A 14,403-nucleotide genomic window follows, 5' to 3' on the forward strand; every position below is an offset into this window, starting at 1 on the left:
TCTGTCTTTTTTGCTACAGTGAGAGGCAAGCTTCAATATAATCTCTTTAAAGTTATTGAATGAAAATACAGAGGAATGCTAGGACACAGCCATATCCAATGCCAGTTAAACCTGGAATTGCTTCTCCTGAGAATATTTTGTCTACTATCATGTCAGATTCATTTGTATTACAGAATTAGAAGTATCACTGACAGCTAATTGAGAAAAGACTTACACTTTCACCCATGTTGCTACTGAATCAAAGGGTTGAGTTGCTCTTAATTATTTTATCTCTAAGATGAAACAGGGTAATAGAATCTACCATAGAATCACTATACCTGATTTTTTTTTTAGACTACATTTCTAACACTCCTTTAGGGTCAAATGTGGTCACAACAGGACTAGGATTTTGCCAATGGAATATAAGCAAAAGTGTCAGGTGGCAGTTTCCAGGAATCAATCTTATATCCTTTGTCCCTTCTGCACTTCTTCCATCTGCTGCTTGAAACATGGATATGAAGGTTGAAGATCTAATTTAAACCATGAAGATGATGGCTATAGCCTACAGAAGCCATAACGAAAAGCTAGAAGGAGCCTGGGTTCCTGAAGACTATGAACAAAGTCTCAATTTCTAGACTTTCATGTGAGGGAATAGTAAACTATCTACTAAGCCACTTAATTTGAGACTACTTGTAGCCAAGCACGATCCTAACTGATCTATTCCTTATAATAGGGAGGTGCAAGAAGTTCTATAATGTTATGAGAAAAATTCACTCATTAGATTTTTGGCCAGTGATGTATATGGGCTCTAATTTGGGTGTAATACAGGAGCTCCCTTTTTAGGATGTGGTAGACCACATTAACTGTTCATCATAAAAAACATTTTTATAGTTAATTAGGGTAAATATTTTAGAAAGGTATGAAACCAATTTGTTCATGAGGACAAAAAAAAACAGAGCCTTATATGATTGTGTAATAGAATGGATTCATGATTCTATGATCATGAAAATTCATCCTTGCCCTTGGACCAGAATAGAAATGCGACCCAATCTCACTGATATTGAAATTAAGCCCACAGCTTCATATTGGGAACGTTTACAATTTTAAAAAAATTAAGATATAAATTTTTTGTAAAAGTATTTATGCTTTAGGTAATATTTTCAGATTTCTTCCATTTATAGCTGTCTTGCTAACTTTTCCAATAGCTTTCAGATTAGCTCTGTAAGCCATGAGATGGTAGGACAGTCACAGTCACTGGTTCTACCTCTTTCTATACAAGGAGTATTCAAAGCTTTCTGGTCAATTTCAAAGGCTTTTAATTTTCAGTCTCCTTGATCACTTTGCTCTGACCAGGCAAAATGCTAGGTGCTTTAAAGGTAATTATCTCCCTTAAAGGTTACAGTAGATAATGGTTGGTTTATATCAAAGCTACAGAATTGAAGTTTTATCCAGTAGGAATCCACTTAAGTTAAGCAGGAGGAGGACATAATGAGATTTTTTTTATACCTTGCTAACTGGTAGCAGATGCCACAAGGAGACCAATTATAAGTCAATTTCAGTAGTCCACAGAATGATACTGAATGTCTAAATTAAGTTATGAAGAAGAGAAACTGAATTTAAGAGGTGAAATCAATAGGACTGTTGAGGTGGAATCAATAGGATTTGGTGGCTGACTAAAAATTATTACGTAAGAAATAGGAAGAGTCCAGGAATGATTCCTAGGTGATAGCATATTCACTCAGTCACTGAAGCCTGTCTTTAACCAAGATTCAGGCTACAGAAATTGGAGGTTTGTCTGTTACATTCACTTTTGGAAACCTAAATTCTAAGGCACCCACAAGATTTCCAACTGTGTCCTTTAGGCATCTGGAAATATGACAAAAGAACTACGGCGTAAGGGGACTTTCCTGGTGGTCCAGTGGTTAAGAATCCGCCTTCCAATGCAGGGGACAAGGGTTCGATCCCTGGTCAGGGAACTAAGATCCCACATGCTGCGGGGCAACTAAGCCCATGGGCCACAACTAGAGAGAAGCCTGCACTCCACAACTAGAGAGAAGCCCAGGCGCCGCAACAAAGAGCCTGCACGCCACAACAAAAGATCCCACGTGCCGCAACTAAGACCTGACGCAGCCAAAATAAATAAATATATTTTTTAAAAAGAGTTGATTAAGTATAGAGGAAAGCCAAAAATTGAACCCCAAGTCTCTCAACACGTCATTGCAGCAGTCAAAAGAGCTGATCTCTCTTGGTTTTCTATGACTGCCAGATTCTTTTATCTTTCTGACCATTTCTTGGTCTTGGCAATTTTTTCTACTACTTCCACCTCCTAACTAGAATGTTCTCCAAGTCTCAGTCACTGGCCCTCTGATTATTTCTCATTATAATATATTATTTGGAAGAATCACCTTAGTTTGAAACTCTCTGTGCTACTTAATGACAGAAATGCTTGTCTAAGAATACTTGACCTAAGTTTTCTTCTGTTCAACTGCCTTCAGGATTTTTCAACTTGCGTTTCTATTTCAAACTCAGTATGACTAAAAATGAAGTCATTATATCTTTTTGCTCCAATTCAAAACAACAGCACTTGTATTCCTTGAGTTTCTCATGTTTGAAACTTTGAGAGTTATTTTGACTCCTTCCTCCACTCTACCTTATATGGTCCAAAATAATCATACAAGTCTCATCCATTCTTCCTTTAAAAATATTTAAACTCTACCCTTTCTCTCTCCTTCCACTGCTCTGTTAACCTATTCCAGGTCATCTCTTCACTCTTAAATTACTACTTTCTCCTCTTGTTAAACACCATATTATGATAACCAGTTTCTACTGTATCATGTCCAAACTCCTCTGCCTACTATTCAGGTTTCTCCATTTGATAATTCCATATGCTGCCAACTTGGAATAGCCTTCCTCTGTCTTCTTTTATTCATTTTGTATGTATTTCCAGATAAGTCCACATAGTTCTGTCATAAAGGTATTGCACACTAGTAAATCCCACACTACCACATTCTACAAATGTTTACATTGTACATTTAAGAAATATATTCTTAATATAGTGCTATATATAGTTGAGTCTTTTGGGTATCTAGACCTTATTTTCTTTTGCTAGATTAGAAGCTACCAGAATGAGCTTTTATTTGTTTTGATTCCCTAACCAACACTCAGCAGAATGCCTAGCAGATCAGTATCTGTTGATTATAAGAATATCTTGAGATTTCTTTTTGTCTACCCATGCAGGAAAGATCAGCATTATGATATTAATTTAATAATCCCAGGTCTGCCACTTACTTGCTGTGAAACCTTGGGCAATACATACAATCTCTATGCCTCAGTTTCCACATCTTTAAAATGGGGGTAGTAATAGTACCTAATTCACAGGGTTGAAAGTTAAAAGTTATTACTTTGCTTGTAATGAGTATAGAATAGTGAATGACATATGAAAATGCTCAGTAAATGTTAGTTATTATTACTACCACTTCTATTACTACTTAAAAATATTTGCCATATGCCTAATCTGTACTTTTCATATTTAGAGTTCTTTATCTTTTCAAAACACTTACACATTTTCTTATTTGGTTCTTAAAATATTATTTCAGTTTTACGGATGAAACACAAATACACAAATCAATGTGTCCAAAGTCACAAACCTAGTTTCCTCACCAATTCTTAAATCCACACTTCCAACTAAGAAATCTTCCCCTGGGCCTCAAAATCAATGTGGACAAAATGGAATTATATACTCCCTCAAAATCTGTTTTTCTTTGTACACACACTTTCTGTAGCACATCACCACTCACTGAAGATGGAAGTACATAATAGCATTATTTATTAGTAGTAGCCTAATTCTTCTTTCAACTCTCCAGAACTAATTGGTCACCAAGCCCCATCAACTCTACCTTCCTAACATCTCACAGATGGATCCCTTCTCTGTTCACATGGGTTTTCATCACCTATCACTGGGATAACTATAATAACTTCCTTACTGATCTTCCTGTCTCTGGTCTTACTCCCCTCACATCTGTCCTCAACACTGCTACCTGAGTCATCCTTCCAAGTGCAGATCTTATCATGTAGCTTTCTTAATTCTTCAGTGGGTCTCCCTGGATAAAGTCCACCATTAAAATAGCAGCCAGGGCATTCATGATCTGTCTCCTCTCTGCCATACCAAGATGTCCATGTCTGTATAATTATCATCACATGCACTTGATATATCTTTATAATCATTGTTTTTAAGGTATTTTTCTTAAACACCACCAAAAACTCATAGATGATATGGATTTAGTCATATTTATCTTTGTGTTCTCAACACCAACCAATGTCTAACACACAGAAAGCATCAATAAATATTTTCTAGATTTACTGATTAACAAGTGGTCAGAAAATTTATATATCATATGATTAGTAAATGGATATCTAACATCTGGCACATAAACGGTTCTCAGTTAAATGTTTAGTGGATAAATAAATTAGCTGGTTGTTATTCAATGATAATTACCAAAAAAAAACCCAAAATACTTTTCCTTACTTTTTCTGCAAGGAACTGGTTGCGACGCTCTTCAAGAAGTTTTTCCACAGCCCTCTTGTGTTCTAGTTGCTTCATTCTTTGCTTCTGAGCATTCATTAATTCTATTCGATCATCCTCAGCAAATTTCGCCAGCATAGCTTTTCTAAAGATCTCCTCTTCCTCTTTTGCAGCCTGAAGTACTAGTTCCTTCAAGGCCATTTGTTCCATAAAATTTTGCTTCAACTCCTTTTGCTTTCTCGATTTCTCTTCTGCTTCTTCCTAAATCACAATACATATAAAAGTTAATTCAGTAACTATGTCTTTACAGCAGATTTATAAAGAGAGGGTAGGACAGAGTTTGATTAAGCTTAGTGTTAACGATATGAAATAAAACTGAAAAATTAAGGCTTTTCAAGGTAAAGCCCCATCCCTTAAAAACTAATAGTTACACAAAGTACACGTTACCCTTGGATTGCCTCCTATTACTTATTTTAATTAATATATATTTACCACCTTGTTTCTGTAGTCAGAATTAACGCATTAACTTTGAAAATAGCTGATATAAAAAATTTTTGCGTATCTCAGTTTATTAAATTTGTCATCTGTATAATTTGTACCAACTATGAATCATTCTAGAAACTTGTGTTCAAATCATTGATAAATATTTTTCAGAACAATAATCTAGCAATGACAATCAGAATATTTCAGGGAAAGTCAAATTTACTTGAAGCAGTTAAAGTCCTTTCCTACAAGGTTTAATTTCCCCAACATTTTATTATGAAAAATTTCAAAAAATACAAAGAATTTTACAGGCATCACCCATTTTTGCTGTATCATCTATCTATTCAATTAGGACCGATGTAAATTTTAAATCATTTGCTAATCTAACAAACTTTGTTCAATTCTAATACAAGCTCCAGGTAGGCCAGAATCTTCAAAGCATTCAAAATATTGCCTTAACAACACCCAGATGGCCAAGGTTCTTACCTACAGATAAAACAAACTACAAGGGATTTACTATAGGCCATCAGGTGGCATACAGAACTTCCAGGAAGGCCAGGGAACCAAGCTGCCCTCACACTGCTCAAGTCCTATTATGGTAACTCTGACTGCTATCTCATTCTGCTCACTTCCATCTTCACACCTTGAAGTGGGGGTGATGACTGTTGGAGGTAACATAGTTCATATGAAGAATTCTAGCTAAAAGAAGAGAAATATAGTTTTAACTTTTAGTCTTTATAATAAAGACAAATGAATTTAAAACGGGGTAGGATGTGGTAGGAGTAGGAGTGGGTTTTAAGAGAGCCAATCTGCAGTATCAGTTACAGCAACTTTGTTCATTATATTGGTCATTCAGCCTCTTTTTCTTCATTTATCCCTATCTAATCCTCTTTTCAAATCCTACCTCCATAGTCTTCTCTAATCACTCTAACTCAAACTTCTCTCTCTTTGTGAGCTCTTATACCATTTAATATTCCATCATTTAATTTTATTCCATATATACATGGCTCATCTCCTCACTAAAAATAAATTCATAGATGGCATATCTTATATTCCTTTGGGATGCTGGGCACGTAGTGATTTTGTAATATATAGTTTGTGTTTATTTGCCATATATCTCATAGAAGTCAAAGGCTCACTGAAGGCAGAGATGCTGTGTCAGTTAGCTTTGAATTCCTCCAGAGCTTATCATAATACTTTGCACAGAGAAATTCAGTACATATTGAACTAAATGAACTGTTGACATGCCTGGCAACCATCTCCCATACAAATTTTAGTTTAATCCAATGGTGAAGACATCTGGCTAAAGAACAGGGAAGAGTTTGGCAAAACAACACACCATTTATTATGTTTTTTCAACCAGAAAAGTATTCATGTACTCTGATGTGTCTGGATCAGGATTATGTAGTTACATAATATGAACTGTATGATTTTCCATCCTTTTCTGTGTTCTAAAACCCATTATGTGGTTTGAGGAACAGCTGTTCACTGAAGGTTTGAAGTAATTTGCTGTAAAACTACTCTGAGGCTGGAAACTTTTTAGAGATATCTTAGTCTGGGTTCTCCTCTGAAAGCAGAGCCTTAAACAAGGACTTATATATAGATATTTTACTGGGGAGGGAATCTCAGTGGTGAGGGACAGAGTAAAACAAGGAAAGAAGAAAAGCTAACACAAGGGTACATCACTGAGCTGGTTACCGCCTCAGACAACTGAGGCTTAATCCTGCCAGGACCTTGTGAGGAATGCATGGAGCACCTTTTAGGACCTTCCCAAAGGCCGCCAGGCAGAGAAGAATTTATCCCTCAATTTCTGTCCACTGTTGGTTGAGGGATGCCCCAAAGGATGTTACCTCCCTGCCCCCACACACACCCCTGCACTTTAAGAAGCCGTCAGCACAGAGTCCGTCTGAGCCCTCACAACTGTTCCCCAAAGCTGTCACTGAAATCAGAGGTGAGACTGAGAAGATGTGAGGCAGGGCACAAAAGTCTTGTGATAGAGGAAATATCCTTAATAATCTTATTTTGTCTAGTTTTCCTACATTTTTTGAAATCACTGTATTTTTAATGCAGAAAATTATGCCATTGAGATTTTCATTTTATTAGTAGATAATTGAACAACTTTTCAGTATTTTTCTAATCTACTCTCTTTATAGACCCTTTATTCCTTCAAATTTTGTTTTCACCTTTTTTCTTTTTTATTACGTTTTTCCAGAGTAAAATCTTTTTCCTCCCAATATTAAGCAACTGGATTAATAAATGCTAATGTGTTCTCCTGATTTTTGGTTTATTTCTACTTGTATCTTTATTATTTCCTTCCATATTCTTGCCTCATACTTGAATTTATATTGTTTTCTCAGTTACTGAGTTGGGTGCCTACACAGTTTTTTCTAATATTTCTCATTTAATAATTAATTGCCTGATAGATTTTGCTAGGTCATAATCTTATCCTCTGAATTTTGTGCAAATATCCTCTTCAACCAATAATAATTGAAAAGAAAGTTTTTAGCTTTTCAGTTAGTAGTTTAAAATATTTGTTATTAATTTCTAGTGATGTTTAAACACCCTTTCCCCTTGTATTATTCCAGTAAATTTTCTTTGGCGATCTAACAGCTTTTAAAGTTACGTACTTCAGTACAACGTTACATGGAAGATTAAATGTTCATTCTGTTATACCTCCCTTGGTGATTATACCTTTTATCTGTGGTATCTGGGATTCATTTGATGTTCCACTTACCTAGTGATAACCCTGCCTACCTGCTTCCCATTTGGTCATATATGCCTGTTATGCCTTCCTCCATCATTTTATTCTTAATGCTTTTGGGGTTATTTGACATTAGGTATCTATAAGTGGATTACATTAAGATACTTTTTTAAAAAAACTGGACACATTTTATATTCTTACATGCAGTTAATTAAGGATTTACATGAAATAAGTATTGATATTTTACATGGTATCTATTTCCTCATTAATGAAACAGTATCTAAAATAATGTTCCATTTTTATATAGCTGATAATATTACAAATAATAGTACTAATAGCTATAATATATTGTGTACTTGGCTATTCATATATCTAGTTTTACAAACTGTTCAAACTTTTGGGAATTCCCTGGTGGTCCAGTGGATGGGACTCCACACTGTCACTGCTTAGGGCATGGGTTCAATTCCTGGTCAAGGAACTAAGATCCTGCAAGCCATGCAGTGTGGCCAGAACAAACAAACAAACAAAGTGTTCAAACTTTTGGCTCATTTAAAAAAACTGGGGGGCTTCCCTGGTGGTGCAGTGGTTGGGAATCCACCTGCCAATGCAGGGGACATGGGTTCGAGCTCTGGTCCAGGAAGATCCCATATGCCGCAGAGCAGCTGAGCCCGTGCACCACAACTGCTGAGCCTGCGCTCTGGAGCTCGTGAGCCACAACTACTGAAGCCCATGCACCTGGAAGCCTGTGCTCTGCAACAAGAGAAGCCACCGCAGTGAGAGGCCCACACACTGCAGTGAAGAGTGGCCCCTGCTCGCCGCAACTAGAAAGAAAGCCCGCGCACAGCAACAAAGACCCAATGCAGCCAAAAATAAATTAATTTTTTTAAATGGGTTTTTTATATTTTTTATCAAGTTATGAGTGTTCTTTATATATTCTGGATAAAGGTTATTTGTAAGATATACATATAGGGAATATTTTCTCCCAAACTGTGGCTTGCATTTTCATTTTCCTAACAATGTTAAGAAATTATTAATTTTTAAAAAAAATTTATTTATTTTTTGGCTGCGTTTGGTCTTCATTGCTGCACGTGGGCTTTCTCTAGTTGCGGCAAGCAGGGCTACTCTTCTTAGTGGTGTGCATGCTTCTCATTGCGGTGGCTTCTCTTGTTGCAGAGCATGGGCTCTAGGCATGCAGGCTTCAGTAGTCGTGGCTCACGGGCTGTAGGCACGCAGGCTCAGTAGTTGTGGCACACGGGCTTAGCTGCTCCATGGCATGTGGGATCTTCCCGGACCAGGGATCGAGCCTGTGTCCCCTGCCTTGGCAGGCGGATTCTTAACCACTGCACCACCAGGGAAGTCCGGAAATTATTAATTTCAATGTAGCCAGTTTATAAATTCTTTTTATGCCTCATGACTTTTTTATCCTTCTAAAAAATTTTTGCCATTCTCAAGTTTATAACAACCTTCTCTTATGTCTTCGTCTAGAAATTTTTTAGTTTCAGTTTTTTTGTGTTATAGCATGATAGAATATAACAAGTGTTGGCAAGGATGTGCAGAAATTGGAACCCTCCTGCACTGGTAGTAGTAATGTACAATGGTACAGCCTTTGTGGAAAAACAGTTGGGCACTTCCTCAAAAAAGTAAACACAGAATTACCATATGACTCAGCAATACCACTGCTAGGTATTTACCCAAAAGAATTTGAAAAAGATATTCAAACAAAAACTTGTACACAAATGTTCATAGCAGTAACATTCACGACAGTCAAAAAAAAAAAGGTGTAAACAAACCAAATATCCATAACCTGTCGAATGAATAACAAAATGTTACATATCCATGCAATGGACTATTACTCAGCCAAAAAAAGGAATGAAATACTGATACCTGCTACAAAATGGATAAACCTCCAAAATATTATTCTAAGGGGAAAAAAAATCCCAACACAAAAGATCACGTATTGTATGATCCCACTTATATGATATACCCAGAATAGCCAAATTCATAAAGACAGAAAGCAGATTAGTAGTTGCCAGGGTCTAGGAGAGCACAGAAAGGGCAGTGACTGCTTAATGCAGGTATCCTTTTGGGGTAATGAAAATGTTTTGGAACTAGACAGAGATAATGGTTGCACAATATTGTGAATGTACTAAATGCTGCTTTAAAACAGTTAAAGTAGTCAATTTTATGTTACATGAATTTTACCTTAATTTAAAAAAAACACTTTAAGGAGAAACACACAAATCCACAAATACATGGTTAGAGTCATCAGCAATCCTCTCTCCACAACTGATATAACAACTAAATAGAAAATCAGCAAGGATATAGAAGAACTCAACAAAACTATCAATCAGTAGGATCTAATTGACATTTATAGAACATTTCACCCAAAATAGCAGAATACATATTCTTTTTAAATGTTCACAGAATTTAAAGCAAATAAAATCATATTGAGTGTGTTCTCTGATCACAATGGAATCAAACTAGAAATCAATAATTTAAAAAAAACACAAAAATTTCCGGACATTTGGGCACTAAGTAACACACTTTTAAGTAATCCACTGGTTAAAGAGGAAGTCTCAAGAAAATAAATACATCAGAGTTAATGCAAATGAAAACAAGACATCAAAACTTGTAAGATGAAACTGAAACAGTTTTGAGAGAAATTTATAGCACCAAATGCATACATTTTGTAAAATGCATTTATAGTATTAAGGGCATGCATGTAGGAAATGTCTCAAATCAATAATCTAAGCTAAAAACAAAACAAAACAAACAAAAAACTACATCTTAACCAACAAGGACCTACTGTATAGCACAGGGAACTATTCTCAATATCCTGTAATAACCTATAAGGAAAAAGAGTCTGAAAAAGAATTTTAAAATTAATAATAATCTAAGCTACTACACCTCAGGAACCCATAAAAAGGAAGCAGAAGGAAGTAAATGAAGAGCAGAAATCAGTGGAATTGAAAATAGAAAACCAATAGACAATATCAATTAGGCAAAAGGCTGGCTCTCTTTAAAATATCAATGAAATTGAAACCATGAATCTCCTAGAAGGAAACACGGGGGGTTAAGTTCCTCTATATCAGTCTTGGCAATATTTTTTTTGTTATTTGACACCAAACGCAAAATAGACAAGTGGGATTACATCAAACTAAAAAGCTTCTGCACAGCGAAGAAAATCATCAACAAAATGAAAAGGCAACCTATGGAATGGGAGACAACATTTGCAAATCCTGTATCTGATAGGAGTTAATGTCCAAAATACATAAAGATGACATAAAATTTAACAGAAAAGAACAGAAAAACCCAATTAAAAAATGGGCAGAGTATCTGAACAGATTTTTTTCCCAAAGAAGATATACAAATGGCCAACAGGTACATGAAAAGGTACTCAACATCACTAAACATCAGGGAAATGCAAATCAAGATCACAATGAGATACCTGTTAGAATGGCTATCATCAAAAAAAACCTGAGAGATAATAAGAGTTGGGTGCGTATGTGGTAAAAAGGGAACCCTTATCACTGTGGGTGGAAATGTAAATTGGTAGCCAGTATAGAGGTTCCACAAAAAATTAAAGATAGAACTATCATGTGATCCAGCAATCCCACTTCCAGGTATATATCCAAAGGAAATGAAAACAGGATCTTAACAAGGTATATGCACTCCCATGTTCATTGCAGTATTACTCACAATAGCAAAAGTATGGAAACAACCTAATTGTCCATCAACATACGAATGGGTAAAAAAATGTGGTACATCTATATAAAATGGAATATTATTCAGCCATAAAAAAGAATGAAATCCTGCTATTTTTGACAACATGGATGGGCCCTGAGGGCTTTATGCTAAGTGAAATGAGCTGGACAAAGAAAGACAAATATTGCATGGTAACACTTATGTGTGGAATCAAAAAAGAAAAAAAAATGTCAAACTCATTGAAAGAGAAAGTTGAAAAGTGGTTGCCAGAGGCTGGCAGGCGGGGGAAATAGGAAGAGATTGGTAAAACGGTACAAATTTCTGGATCTAAAACAAATAAGGTCTGAGGATCTAGTGTAAAACATGGTGACTATAGTTGATAACACTTTCTTGTATAAATGAAATTTCCAAAGAGAGTAGAACTTAAAATATTCTCACACATAAAAAAACAAATCTGTTAAGTGACAGATGTGTAATTAACTAGATGGGGGAATCTTTTTACAATGTAAATGTTTATCAAATCACCACAGTGTACACTTTAAATATCTTACAATTTTATGTGGCAATTATACCTCAAGAAAGCTGAAATTTAAAGAAAAATCAGATAAAATTAAATCCTAATGTAAGAGTGACCAAAAAAAGGAAGAAACAAACTATCAATACCAGAAATGAAACACTAGAGACTCTGCAGACATTGAAAGGATAATAGTACAAACATTCTACACACCTAAGTTTGACAATTTAGACAAAATGGATCACTTCTTTGAAAAACACAAGTCACCAAAACTCACCAAATATGAAATAAGATAATTTGAATAACTCTATTCAGTAACTAATAAGAATATTGAGGGGATGAGACAAGATGGTGGGGTAGTAGGACTTGAGCTCACCTCCTCTCATGAAAATACCAAAATTACAACTAACTGCTGAACAACCATCGACAAAAAAGACTGGAACCTACCATACAAGATGTTCTACATCCAAAGACAAAGAAGAAGCCACAACTAGACGGTACGAAGAGTGCTTTCACGATATAATCAAATCCCATACCTGCGAGGTGGGTGACATGCAAACTGGAAAATAATTATATCGCAGAGGTTCTCCCACAGGAGTGAGAGTTCTGAGCCCCACGTCAGGCTCCCCAGCCTGAGGGTCTGGCGTTGGGAGGAGGGACAAGTGTACACGGAACATTCTCCAGGATAGATCACAAGCTAAGCCACAAAGGAAGCCTCAGTCAATTTAAGTAAATTGAAATCATATCAAGCATCTTTTCTGACCACAGTGCTATAAGATTAGAAATCAACTACAAGGACTTCCCTGGTGGCGCAATGGTTAAGAATCCACCTGACAATGCAGGGGACACGGGTTAGAGCCCTGGTCTGGGAAGATCCCACATGCCATGGAGCAACTAAGCCCGTGTGCCACAAATACTGAGCCCGCATGCCACAACTACTGAAGCCCGCACGCCTAGAGCCCATGCTCCACAACAAAGAGAAGCCACCACAATGAGAAGCCTGTGTACCACATCGAATAGTAACCCGTGCTTGCCACAACTACAGAAAGCCCGTGCTTAGCAACGAAGACCCAATGCAGCCAAAAATAAATTTTAAAATTTATAAATTAAAAAAAAATCAACTACAAGAAAAAAACTGTAAAAAACACAAACATATGGAGGCTAAACTATGTATTACTGAACAACTGATGGATCACTGAAGAAATCAAAGAGTAAATCAAAACATACCTAGAAACAAATGAAAATGAAACCTCAATGATCCAAAACCTATGGGATGCAGCAAAAGCAGTTCTAAGAGGGAAGTTTACAGCAACACAATCTTAACTCAGGAAACAAGAAAAATCCCAAATAAACCACTTACCATTACGCCTAAAGCAACTAGAGAAAGAAAAACAGACAACACCCGAAGTTAGTAGAAGGAAAGAAATCATAAACATCAGAACAGAAATAAATGAAACAGGGATGAAGGAAACAATAGAAAAGGTCAATGAAACTAAAAGCTGGTTCTTTGAAAAGATAAACGAAATTGATAAACCTTTAGCCAGACTCATCAAGAAAAAAAGGGAGAGGGCTCAAATCAATAAAATTAGAAATGGAAACGGAAAAGTTACAATGGACACCACAGAAATACAAAGGATCATAAGAGACTACTACAAGCAACTATACACCAATAAAATGGATAACCTAGAAAAAACGGACAAATTCTTAGAAAGGTACAACTTTCCAAGACTGAACCAGGAAGAAATAGAAAATATTGAGTTGGCCAAAAAGTTCATTCAGGTTTTCCTGTAACATTTCATGGAAAAACCCAAACGAACCTTTTGGCCAACCCAATACGAACAGACCTATCACAAGTACTGAAATTGAAACTGTGATTAAAAATCTTCCAACAAAAAAAAGCCCAGGACCAGAACTCTAGCAAACACAGCTGAATTCCAGCAAACATTTAGAGAAGAGATAACACCTATCCTTCTGAAACTCTTCCAAAAATTGCAGAGGAAGGAAACACTCCCAAACTCATTCTATGAGGCCACCATCACCCTGATACCAAAACCAGACAAAGATACCACAAAAAAGAAAATTACAGTCCAATATCTCTGATGAACACAGATGCAAACATCCTCAACAGAATACTAGCAAGCTAAATCCAACAATACATTAAAAGGATCATACACCATGATCCAGTGGGATTTATCCCAGAGATGCAAGGATTTTTCGATATCTGCAAGCAAATCAATCAGTGTGATACACCACATTAACAAATTGAAGAATAAAAACCATATGCCCATCTCAATAGTTGCAGAAAAAGCTTTTGAAAATATTCAACACCCTTTCATGATAAAAACTCTTCAGAAAGTGGGAATAGAGGGAACATACCTCCACATAATAAAGGCCATATATGACAAACCCACAGCAAACATCCTTCTCAACGGTGAAAAGCTGAAAGCATTTTCTCTAAGATCAGGAACAAGACAAGGATGTACACTCTCATCACTATAA

The 14,403-nt window shown here is 36.2% G+C and overlaps 1 protein-coding gene across 2 annotated transcripts in view; it reads right to left on the minus strand.

The window, feature by feature from the left end:
- Window positions 1-14,403, minus strand: part of MNS1 (meiosis specific nuclear structural 1) — a 56,422-nt gene that overhangs the window by 2,302 nt on the left and 39,717 nt on the right. For both annotated transcript variants that reach the window (XM_082846577.1, XM_082846576.1), the window contains one exon: window positions 4,505-4,762. In XM_082846577.1, coding sequence (XP_082702703.1) covers window positions 4,505-4,762 — 258 coding nt within the window. The remainder of the gene's footprint in view (window positions 1-4,504; window positions 4,763-14,403) is intronic.

This window comes from Leucopleurus acutus (assembly GCF_964270905.1).
Source record: "Leucopleurus acutus genome assembly, chromosome: 1".
Lineage (NCBI taxonomy): Eukaryota > Metazoa > Chordata > Mammalia > Artiodactyla > Delphinidae > Leucopleurus > Leucopleurus acutus.